Source organism: Canis aureus, chromosome 11 (genome assembly GCF_053574225.1).
Source record: "Canis aureus isolate CA01 chromosome 11, VMU_Caureus_v.1.0, whole genome shotgun sequence".
Taxonomy (NCBI): domain Eukaryota; kingdom Metazoa; phylum Chordata; class Mammalia; order Carnivora; family Canidae; genus Canis; species Canis aureus.
Window position 1 is genome coordinate 35,314,082 of NC_135621.1, and position 12,601 is coordinate 35,326,682.

The 12,601-nt window shown below is 47.8% G+C and overlaps 1 protein-coding gene across 2 annotated transcripts in view; it reads left to right on the forward strand.

Annotated features, from left to right (window-relative positions):
- NUAK1 (NUAK family kinase 1) overlaps nucleotides 1–12,601 on the forward strand; it is a 73,703-nt gene that overhangs the window by 26,815 nt on the left and 34,287 nt on the right. For both annotated transcript variants that reach the window (XM_077914787.1, XM_077914786.1), the window contains exon 2: nucleotides 8,124–8,244. In XM_077914787.1, the coding sequence (XP_077770913.1) occupies nucleotides 8,172–8,244 (73 nt within the window). In that variant the 5' untranslated portion in view covers nucleotides 8,124–8,171. The remainder of the gene's footprint in view (nucleotides 1–8,123; nucleotides 8,245–12,601) is intronic.

Sequence of the window (12,601 nt, forward strand, 5' to 3'; positions counted from 1 at the left end):
GCTCGGAAGTGGGTTAGCACTTGCCCAGAGTATTAATCCCGGACTTGAGGGAGACCTGGGACTCTCGCTGCAGCTCCAGTGCTGCTACTAACTCTGCTACTAACTCTGTGAACCCAGGGCCTGTGCTTTGACCTCTCTGGGACTCAGTTTCCTCACCTGTAAAATGAGGGGGTTGGCATAGAACATCCTGAGGTCTACCATCGGCTGATCGCTACTTCTTGTGCTGTGTGCCGGTTTCCTTCTCTGTCCTCCTTCCTGTACACTGTCTGCTCCAGGCCTCCATCAACCTCGTGGAGCTGGCACCCTTGGCATCCTCCTTCGCGGATGAGGGAAATGAGCCTATGGCGTGCTTGCCTCTCTGCAGGGGCGCCTGGCCATGTTGTTGTGACTGAAGACAAGGCCAAGGTGCTGATGTGGTTTTTCAGCCATTCCGGTGGGGGCTCTGCTGCACTCAGAGGTTGATAAATAAAGGTTGCACAACCCTAAGCTTATCCAAGCCCGGTTGTGAAGAGTGTCAGAGTGATCAGATGCTACCGGTCCAGGCTGTCCAGCCACAGCCCTCTGGTCTGGCCCTTCCTCTCCCTCCCCAGGACAGTTGGAACCTGGAAGAAAGCAGCTGTGCTTTAGAGTTCTGAGTTGGTGCTGCACTTGGTTTTCGGAAACGTGAAAGTCCAAAAATAAACAGCTGCCTGGCCACTAGAGTTCTAGCTAAACAGCCTTGCGAATTTAGTCTCCCTGTGTGGCTCTGCTGTTGCCTGTGTCACATGTCTTGTGCTACCAGAGGCCTTTGCATGTGGCGGGTCTTGGGGTCACTCACTGGGGCAGAGAGCCTGGAGAGACTTCTGGAGGATCCTGGTGGGAGAAAGCTCCTCGCAGTCCCAGCCAGACCCTCTGTCACCGAGTGGGCCGAACGTGAGGCTCCAGGGCTCACTTCTTGTCTCTTCCTTTGGAGACATTTATGGTTCCAGGTGTGGGAGCCCCAGGCCCATTACCAGCCAGCCTCTAGGGCCTTACAGCATCCGCAGGTCTGCAGCCAGAAACTGCCCCCCGCTGGGAGCAAGCCTCCCATTTGCCAGGGGCACATTAATTCGGGTCACAGAGTCCCCTTAGGGAAGCAGCTTGTGTTTAATTCCCCTCTATATGGGTGGGCAGTTCATTAATTCTCATTCATCACCTAATGTTTAACATGGCTGCATAGTGTCTAAGTTTCGGAGTAGGAAGTGCCATGGTGGCCACATCTACTCCAACGGTTCTCAAATGTCAAAGTGCCGCAGAATCACCTGGGGAGCTTGTAAAAAATGCTGATGCTGGAATTCAGTAGATTTGGAGTGGGGCCTGGAAGCTGCATTTTACAGTTAGGCCCCCGCCCCTGGCTCTGGTGCAGGTGGTGTGCTCAGCACTCTGAGGGGAACTGCTCACCCAGAGAATCAGATTGTGTGCTCTGAGCTGGCTCATTGCTTGCTTTGGCATTGTCACTGTTGTTAACTTTCCATGGGCCTTTTTTTTATTTTTATTTTTTTTCCGCTCCTTTGATTCCTGCCTGGTCAGCCATGGCCACTATCTAGTGTTTACAAACCCAGGCACAGTGCAGGGAGTGTGAATGTGCCCACAGTTTCTAAGCCATGAATTCCACCTCCCTTGTGGCATTACCCCGTGCAATAATGACATGCTTAGGCCAGTCCTTGAAAAGGGGGTGTGGAGAGCCAGGGAAGCCCACACGTGTAGATAAAGACCTCCCTGCCTCTCTGAGGTCCTTCTGAGCAGGCCCTGGCCCTGTCAGATAAGAATCTGATATGGTATTCAAATTCTGGAAATAGAACACATTTTTGTAAAAAAATTTTATTTATTTTAGAGAGAGAGAGAAAGAGTGTGGACCGGTACTTGCACAGTGTACAGAAGGTTAGAGGGGGTGGGAGAGGGAGAGAGAGAACCTCAAGCAGACTGCTCACTGAGCACGGAGCCTGATGTGGGTCTGGATCTCATGACCCTGAGATCATGGCCTGAGCCAGAACCAAGAGTAGGACACTGAATTGACAGAGCCACCCAGGCTCTCCTGGAAATAGAACACATTTTCATGGTGGGAGAAGGGTCAGCATCACCTGAGGCCATGTCATCTCTGATGGGGAGTTTTGGTAAATTGAGGCTGGAGAACCAACTTACAGAGGAGTTTATTTTCAGGACCTTTCACAAGACTAAAAGGTTGCTGGTGGTGCACTGTGGATGCTGTTCTTTGAAGAAAAAGCTCTTTCTTACCCGTGCCGTGCTTCCTGGTATTGGGGGTGCATCTCCTCAGTGCCTCTTGATACAATTCTTGGCTTCTAATCTGCTTCTGCCTGAAGAAACATCCATGTAGTGACATGAATCAACAGGCCGGAGAGGAAGAGGCCCTTGGGCCCCATGGAGGAGTTGGCTTAGGTCCCTGTGGGGCGGTTGCATCATGGCAACTTGCTCAAGTGTTGTCCTGAGTTGGCCATGCTCCTCACCAAGAGCTGGGGGTCATTTAATTAATGAGGGGCTTTGGCTGCAAGGTGGCCTCTTGGGTGGCATCCCTATGGTGATGGCCATGCACTGCCTGTCCGAATAGAAGCCATCAAGTGACCCAAGGGGCTGTTTGGCTTAGGATGCAAACTTACTCCTACTAAGTGATGCTAATGCTGTGTTTACAGATGGGCAGGCCCTATTTCTTCCCTGCTTCTCAGACCCCAAATGCTGCCCCCTGGCACCTCACCTAGGACCCTATAAAACTTTATCCACTTGGAGGGGCCTGAGCTTTATCTCCAGGTTGTGGAGACTGTTTGAGACCCTTGGAGGGATCCTGTCACCTGCCATGTTTGCTGTCCACCCCAGCATTACCTGTAACCTCTAGAGCCAGAATCCTGGGGCTCAGGCTGTCTCAGTTGTAGCCTTAGCTCTCTATCTTTTACAGACTGGGTGAGTTTGAGAAGTATTTGTCTTTTCTGCACCTCAGTGTCCTCCCCTGTAAAATGGGGCCTTAGTTAGGATTAAAGGAGATAAGGCTCACTGGCACATGGTTAACACCTTAGAAATGCTGGTTATGACCATCTTGAAGAATATTGTCACTGATTTTTAAATGCTGATATGTCAGAGACAAAGACAGCACTAAGATCTCCCTGCAGGCTGACATATGGCAGTGAATGAACATCCATGGGAGGTGCTCTGGAGGGATGAGGGCAGTGACGCTCTCAGTCTGAATCTGGCAGACACACAACCTGCCCAGAACCTTCCCCACTCCCCAGAGCAGGCCGGGAAGACAACTGGCTGCCCCACTCTGCAGGCAGGCAGGCTGGGTATGAATTTTAACCTGCTCTTGCCTCAGCACAAATGTGGGGAAGGGGAGGATGTGTGTGGGTGATGGGGTGGGGAGAGGCCTATAAGAGGATTTGCTGGGGGCTCGTCACCCCAAAAACATGGCCCCGTATCTGCCAGGCCTCATGTATAGTCACCACCATTCAGTGGACACCTACTGTGTGCTGGTTACTTTACTCACATTATTCCCACACCCTACAACTACCCCAAGAGGGGGGCTATCCTAGGCCCATTTTACAGACGAGGAAACAGACTTGCAATGCTGGGGCTCATCTGAGGTTGGCCTGCTGGCAGTAGCCTGAGCTTTATCCCGCGGCCTTCTAGAGCCCTGCGCAGCCACCAAGCTCTTAACATTCACAGCAGCCGTGGCAGGAAAGGACGCCCAGCAGGCTGCAGAATAGGTGGTTTGTGATGATTACCCCAAAAAGGAGAAACTGCGTGAATGCAAGAGGAGGCTGGCCCTGTTATGGTTAACAAGGAATGGGGACTGGCTGGGCTGATGCCTCTTACACAGGCCGGCACCATGGGGCGGAATCCCGGGTCCACGGCCAGATGTGCCGCTGCATACGGTTTAGACATTAAACTATAGGGTGGCCTTATTTAAAGGCAGACCATTTTATAAGGCACACAGTGCTGTCTAGACTTGGGAACGTTTATGAAAGTGGCTGTACTGCACAGGAATTCCCGTCACTTTGAAGGTGGAGTGACATCTCTCTGGCTTGTGCAGCAACAAATTGCCTTTTTTTTTTTTTTTTTTTGAGGGTGTATGATTTCAGACATTTGGTAATCTCTTCCTGCTGGGCCCTCTCCTTACCTCTCTCTTTCTTTGTCAATGTGGCTGAGGACTAAGGCAAGCCAGAGAGGAGATTTTCTCCAGAATGCCCCCACCCTGTTAGGACAAGTATGTAATTATTTGTGTCATTGTGCTAATGTCTTTGTCCATCCCCTATCCTCCCCCCAACCTTGAGGGCTGGGACAGAATCTTGTTGGGTCCCTTCTCTGTCATGGCAGCACTGTGCCTGGTACCTGCTAGGTGCTCCAAAAAAATAAGTGAACCAACAGTCCAGATTCAGAGAAGCTGCAGTGGAGATCTTGAGGCAGGCTTTTGATTCAAGTGAGAATATTTTTTCCCCTGTTCACCTGCACAGGTGACCATGAGGAGAAGATGGAGGAATATAGTCCTGAGGTTGCTTTTGGGGTTCCAGGTTGTTCATCCTTCCATCTGGTCTCGGGCTCAGATGCCATGAATGGTCATGGTGGGTGAGTCTCAGCCGCTCGGAGCTTCCTGACATTTCAGATGAAGCTACAGTGCAAAGACCCAGGAGACAGATTCCGTTGGCCTTTATGTACTTTGGGGAACAAACGTGGTCTCCATTCCCTAGGCCTTGGCTTGCTGGCCCATGAGGAGCCAGGAGGAATCCTAGTGTGCTCCAAGAGTGAAAGGCAGGAAGGCAGGAAGGGCCTCCCTTCAGGTTAAACATGCTGACAGTTTTTGAGCACTTATCATGGGCCAGGCATGTTTTAACCTCCTGACATTAATCCTTACAGGATCCCTACCTGATGGATGAGCACAGAGGGGTTATGCAACCTGCCTGAGGTCACACAGCTAGTGAATGGTTTCAGGCAGGCCTCAAAGCCCTGTCCCTGACCGTTATGCAACAGTGCTTCCCCGTGTGCTGGCTTAGTTTATCCCCCCGACTTCCTGAAGCAGGCACTACCTTATGTTACAGGAGTTGCATTTCCAGATCTCGTTGTCCTTTTATAAAACAGCTCTTTAAAAATATGACAACCATTTTCAGCTTTCTAGGTCCTACAGAAACAGGCCACAAGCTGGATTTGGTCACAGGCTGAATATGCAGCAAACAAAGAAGCACAAGATAATTTCAGAAGGTGCCACTTGTCTCTAAGAAGATAAGGTGGGGGAAGGTGTGGAGAGAGGGAGGTGGCCATGGCTGGAGAGGCCTTGTGGGCTCCAGGGGTTGGGGAGGGCCACCCCAGAAGGTCCTGGAGCTGACACCTGAATAAGAATATAAAGATCCGCGGCCTGAAGAGCACTTCGGCCCAGGTCTGCATCAGGTCTGCCCCCGTTAGGTGTTCCTCACCGGCTGCTGTTATTACTGTGGTTCTTCTGCGTCCGCGATTTGCCATGAACTGTCTCTGCAGCCTTGGGTGAGTCAGCTCTTGGCTCTTGGGAGTTGAACTGAGATGTCTCCTCCTGGCCTTGACAGTTGCATGGTTCTAAGTGATTTGTAGCCTTTGTCTCAAACTGACTTCCCTACAGCCCTTTGGAAGATGGGGCAGGATGGAGCCCCCTTTTGCATTTTCAAGAGAAGATTCACTGCAGGAAGAGGGGAACTTTTGTGGAGGGACAGCCACCATGGTTATTAACAGTATGGAGCCCTTTTAGTTTCCTTAATGCAGAGTGGGGCTTTATTAGAATGGGAGCATTTTCCTTTTCATATTGGGCTGGAAGCCTCCCCCTGGCAAACATGCCCTGAGACCATCAGCCTCCTGCTCCACTGTTGGGGGGAACCGACAAGTGGCCTTATTTTCTTAAAGCCCACTCTACCCCCAACAATGTCCCTACCCTCCCCCAACCCTGGATGGGAAAGAATTTGTGCCTATTGTCATTTGACAATAGAGCCTCCTGGAGGCCAAGTTCAGCCTGCTGCATCATCAAAGGGGGTGGTTTCTCCCCCTGGCCCATCTAATTCATGGAGGAATGCAGGAGATGGTCCAACAGCCACCCACATCCTCCACGGCCTGTGTGTGTTCACTGCTTCCCCCAAGAACCAGCTCCCCGGGTGCCAGGCCCCGCTCAGACAAAATAAAGCCTTCCAGTCATATCTTTACATTTGACGTCAGCATGGGGAGGCTTTTCTTGCTGCATACTGAATAGGGCTGTCGGAGGGCCTGGGGTGGCTTTGAGCCCAGCACCCTGGTGAAAAGGGGCTTTGAGGTTGGAAGCTCATTCATCTCTGGGCCACTTCCTTTGATCCGGCCTGGGGTCTGCCCCCAGTCTCAGGGAGGGCGGTGCCTGTCCCTGTGTTTACAGCAGGCACCCGTGTTTCCGGTCTGTTTTGTCCATTCCTCAATTGCTCTCATGGGTAGGATGCCAAAGAAAAACTAAGCATCTTCCCAGGGTGCCTGTCTTGGTGGTGATGTCTGACTGGGGTGGTCCTTCCTTTTTTGCTCTAGTTTCATTAGCACTTCTCCCATCCGTGTTCTCATAACCTAACACTCTCATCACCCTCGCCTCCCCCCTCCTTTGCCTCCTCCCTCCTCTTTTCCTTTCTGTTCACCTAGCACCTGCCAGCCTTCCCACACTAAGGTTTTTCTCAGGCCTGCCACGTGCCAACCCGGAGTTAAGCACTGCAGAAAAAGCAGTTAGATTCCCACTAGTACAGAGGCAAGTAACGACACAAATACTGATTTCATTACAGCTTGGGTGGGGGGGGAGTCTGCAGAGCAGAAATATGGGGACTTGCCTGTCCATTTACCTCACTTGTGGGGAGGTCAGTAAGCAGCAACAACAACAACAACAGCAACAACAATAATGATAGCTGCCCAATTCTTACTGAGTTATAGATGGACTGATTGCATTTTAGAAATGTTTCCATGTATCGTGGTTGGTGGGGACCTGGTGGAAGCCAGAAGAAGCAATGGTTCGTAGGTGTGAGGACGTTCCTGCTGAGGCTGGCAGGGCTTCACCCCATCTCAATTTAGTTGTGGTGGTGTCCTGCTGGTAACCAGGATGCTGTCTCTGGAGCACTTCCTGCCTTTGTGGTCCTGGGGTTAAGTGCCTTTCATCTAAGAGAGAGTGGTCCAGGTGGGAACTGACATCACAGAAGGACCACTTCGGAGGGGACGAAGCCGGCTTTGGGAACTGGCCACACATTGGTTGGCAGGCTTCCTTGGTGGCCATCCCCATCCAAAGTACTTTTTGCCTCCCTTGGAGCCAGGGCCAAGGATTAAATGACGAAGCAACTTGTTCATGAGCAAAGATGAATCCTTTGGCAAATCTGATTTTCCTTATTAGATTCCCATTGTCATTTAATGCTTTTTTATTTATGTGTTTCTTTTGAGTAACTGCTCTGTGCGCTGGCCCTGGCAGCGCTCTACAGTTTGCATTTGCAGACGTTGGCATGGAGATCAACTGGGGCTGGGCAGGGAGTCATTGCCTTATGGTCTTATCCTGACTTTTCTATAGCAGAGCCTTTTTTATCTCATCACGTGTACCAAACGAAGGTGCTTTGGAGAAGGAAGGATGAAGGAAGGATTTGGCCACTGAGCAGTTGTACAAAAAGCGTAGGCTGCAGTGCTAAGACCCCATGTAGGGGCAGAACTGGCCTCGAGAAGCCCCATGCAGCAGAGCTTTCGCTAGCCTTCGGCAGCTGCCCGGTGGAGCTGAGTGATACTGATTTCAACCATCCATGTTTAATCATTGATACCCTGTAAACCGAGCTCTCCTTTTTTCAAAAGGATCAGGATTCCTGGAGTAAAGGAATCTGGCCACGTGAAGCAGTCCACTTTATAGAAAAAAGAAAAGCCCAAAATAAAAAAAACCAACCCTGCATCCCAAACCCCAGGCTGTTGGAACCTGATGTTTTCTGTTGTTGGGAGAAGGGTGTTTTTGCTATAAACGAAAGATGTGACAGGGGGTATTTTGAAGCTTTATTTTGGTTATTGTCGGTTCTGCCAACAAGTAACATCTGTATTTATTTCCCAAGTTCCCCCAATGGCTGATTTGCATCTGTTTAGTTCTCTGGGTAACATTTCATTTCCTGACTTTATAGGTTGCTATAAAATCCATTCGTAAGGACAAAATTAAGGATGAACAAGACATGGTTCACATCAGACGAGAGATTGAGATCATGTCATCCCTCAACCATCCTCATATCATCAGTATTTATGAAGGTCAGTGATTTTTTTTTTTTTTTCACTCGCGTATCAGTTACCATTTCTCATACCACGAGGCCTGCCAAGATTTTTAGGTAATTGTCCTTCTGGGCAGGAGCCAAGTATTTTTCCTCATGATGCAAAAATAGCTGGGTGTTATCTCTTATTTGGTTACTTTGAATGCAACCAGACACACGAAGCACAGCTCACTATGGTCATAAAATAGCTCTGGCTAGTGCCTTCTTCTAGCTCCTTGCCAGGTCTTTGGTGGTTGCTAAGCAACTGGCCTTATTAAAAGCCAGCATGCGAGACAGCCATGGTTTCTGAAAAATGGCAGTTTGCTGGGTGACCAGGGTCATGGTGGAGTCACGTGTTATTCCAAGTGGAGGCTGTTTGAGTTGGGAGTATCTTTGAATGGGTCCGAGAAAGAATAGGGATATCTTGGTGGGGCAGATGCTTCACGAATGGAATTCAAGAGCGGCGTCAGTAAAAAGAAAAATGCTCATGCTTCAACTGGTTGCTCCTTCCTGGGAAGAAATGGAAAGTATGAACTTCCTATAGCCTATTTTTTTTTCTCTTAAATCTGTAAAAAATACTACTCAAGCAATATGTATTTGTTGCAGAAGTGACTGAAATGCACAAATTAAAGTTTCAAAATAATTTCATTTCTCACCCTCAGTTTGATAAATTAGCACTCTAGCTATATTTATATTTTTATCTGCCTCTCTATATCTGTACCTGACTTTTATTCAAAGTTAGATCATACTATTGATAATGTTTTTTTGACTTAATTTTTTTTTTCACGTATTATATCATATATCTCTTCCTATGCTAGTAAGTATCCCCTGTAAGGACATTTTAAAAGGCTTTAGAGTATTCCATTTATGGATGTACCATAATTTATTGGGTCTAATTCCTTTTGTTATCAGCGGGGCTTTAGGGACCTTCCTTATAATCATTTATATATTCATTTCTGACGATTATTTTTTTCTTATGAAAAATTTTCTAGGCTTGGGTTTACTGAGTCAAAGTTTTTCCCCAGAATATTTTTTAATATACACAGTTGAGTCGGAAAAATGAACCTGTTTCTAATTTAGTCTCATCATAGTATTTTTAATTGTGGTCTGATCATAATACGTTGCACAGTAATGGCTAAGAGGAAACCAGACAGTAGCCTGAAAGTTTTTCTGATACCTATCTCAAGTTTTCCCTCTGATTCCCTGCTGTTTCTGGCCATTTTTTCCACTGTGCCTTCTATTTTTGCTCCTCATCTAGAAGTAAATGTTGGTAACAGTTTTTATCTTGATTTTTCCTAAAACTCAGTTTTGGAGCCCATGGTGAGAGGGTGCTTGAGGGACATTTTAATTCATTCAATCATTTATTCATTTGCAGAATTTCACAAACATCTTTTGCAGTGAGTCTCAAAGTGCAATCTCTGAACCCGTAACATCATATGAATTGGGATTGTTAGAAATGCAGATTCTAAGGCCTCACAAGGATGTGCTGAATCAGCAACTCTGGGGGTGAGGCTCGGCTGTCTGTGTTTTCACAAGTGTGGGAACCACTGGTCTACTGAGTGACCGAGTCTGGTTAAGCACTGGATTATATGTGGTTAGACACCGAAAGACACAATAGGCTATGGACCTTATATTCAAGGCATCATACAGGCATGACAGAAAAATATTACGTAGGGGCACCTGGGTGGCTCAGCAGTTGGGTATCTGCCTTTAGCTCAGGGCGTGATCCCGGGGTCCTGGGATCGAGTCCCACATCGGGCTCCTTGCAGGGAGCCTGCTTCTCCCTCTGCCTGTGTCTCTGTGTCTCTGTGTGTCTCTCATGAATAAATAAATAAAATCTTTAAAAAAGAAAAAAAGAAAAGAAAAATATTATGTAGATATGCAAAGCAACATATTCTGGGACAATGGAGTCCTGGAGCTTAGAGGTTTTTGTGGCTGTCAAGCTGGGCTTTGAAAAGTTATTTTGAGGAAGAATTGGGGAAAGTAGAATTCTAGGTTGATAAAACAAATCTGAATATGCCTGCAAACGAGAGGAACATCTAAAGGTTCAAGTGAGTGGAGATGCAAAATGCAGGATGAGAGTGAGTTTTATAAAATTCGGAGTGTTTTTGCTCCTCGTGGCTTCCATGGTTACCATGGAAATCCAAAGGCACTAGTGAAGGATGTCCTCTCCAGTGTGAACCAGTGTGGGTCACATGTTCTGTGGAGCAGCACTGTGTTTGGGATTGCTTGGCGTGGAGAAGGAGCCTTCTTTATTGGGAAGGTGGGACAGAGTTTTCAGGCTTCTTAATTGGGAGACGGTCTGTGGTAACTGAAGTCTGGCACAGAGAGGCCTGACTCCTTGACTAGCATCATGCTCGCTTTGGCCTTGGGAATCCTGCAGGTTGTATGGGGAACAGGAATCTGTACTCATACCAAGAAAAGGACAGAGATGAACTTGAATGGAAGAGCACTCTATTATTAAGGTCAAGTTGGCCTCAGCTCAGCCCCCACTGGAGACTTCAAGAAGAAGAGAAGCCCTTGCTTGTAATTTTAAAGATAGGTACCACAAAACTTAAAGTTCTTTGAGTGACTAGAAATAATTTCCATCGAGGCCTCAGGTGGGAGCTTGGGCCTCCATTCATAAAACCCTATCAACAGGTTTTGGGGAATCAGGAAAGAGCTGGAGTTCTCACATCAGGCTCTTGGGTTTTGGTCCCAAATCCTTGACTGTGGCCTTGACATGAGACTTTGGGTGAGTTGGGGGACTCCCAGGCCTCAATAGCTACACATATAAGATGAGGATAACAATTCTATCTTTTTCTTAGTGTTGTTGATAGGATTCAATTATATGATACATGTTCTGGTAAGCTCAAAAAAGGGAATTATTGTGAAGATAGTATAGTCATTACAAATGGTACCTAACTTGGTCCATTGGCCTGGGTCAATGGGTAAACTGCAGGGTGTTTGTAAGTCCTCTAGAATATTGTATAGTTGCCTATATACAACTATATAGTTGTATACTGTGCCAGTATAGAAGCCACAGCCATAGATGGATATTTAAATCCAAATTAATAAAACAAAATAGTTAAAAATTTATCAGTTCTTTAGTACCACTAGTCACATTTCAAGGGCTCATGCAGCTAGTGGCTGCCATATTGGACAGTGTAGATACAGAACTTTTTCATCATTGCAGGATAGGACCATGCTGGTATTTAATGCTTTAGATGTTGAGTGCATGGGTTAATTTTTTCTGAGGAGAGAGAGGGTGCACAGCTTTCATGAGATTGTCCAAGGGATTCCTGACCTCAAATAGGTTAAAAAATACCTCTACTGCCATCAAGTTATTCTGTGACCTGCAGAGGATCATACAAATAAAACATATTGTTTTTATCCAGAAAACGCCCAGAGACTTAAATGTGGCTTTTTTTTTCCTTTTTAATTTCTTAGAAATCTCTGGTTTCTGTTCTGTTCTCTTTCCCTTCTCCCACGCAAGTTCTGTTTCTCCCACGTCCACTGAATAACTGTGGAGGAGGGCAGCTCCCCTCCCTTCCCCCGAGGTTTGGAGTAGGGAATCGCCAAGGCACCCTTCCAGCTCCTTCACCTCAAACTGGGACCCCACAGTCTCCAGGGCCTTCTGACTTTATCTACTTTGCTGTCCAGGAGCCCAGGACCCAGCCCTGAGTGAAATTAGACCTCTGGATGTCATCCATGGAATCCTGTACAGTTTACAGGCTCCCTGACATCGAGCCTCATTTGATCCCTACAGCAAACCTGTGCAAGGGGCAGGCCAGGTTTTGCAGTGGTGGAGATTGAGGCCCTGGAAGATTGACTCACCTGGTGTATTATTTGCCACGGCTGCCACAACAGAACACCATGGACCGGGTGGCTTGTACAACACAAGTGTGGTATTTCTCAGTTCTGGAGACCAGAAGTCCAAGATCCAGGGTAGCTCTCTTCCAAGCCTCTTTCCTTGGCTTATAGATGGCCATCTTCTCCCCACATCGTCATATGCTGTCCCCTCCATGTCTGTGTCCAAATTTCCCCTTTTCAATGAGGATACCAGGACCACTGGATTAGGGCCCACCCTAATGTCCTCACTTACCCTTAATTATTTTTTTAAAGGCCCTGCCTCTGAGTAAGGTCACATTCTGAGGTTCTGGGCATTGGGACTTCAACATATGAATTTGGGGGACCCAATGCAGTTCACAAAACTGGGTACTGTGGCTAGCTCATGTACCTGGCACACAGGCCTCATGACCTCATTAGTTTTCCCTCCGCCCTGCATTTCCGACCTTGTGTAATGTTCTGCAGCCCACCTGGGTGCTCCCAGCACCTTCCTCAGGCTGGCCTTTTCTCTCCTTGGCCCTGAGGTGTGG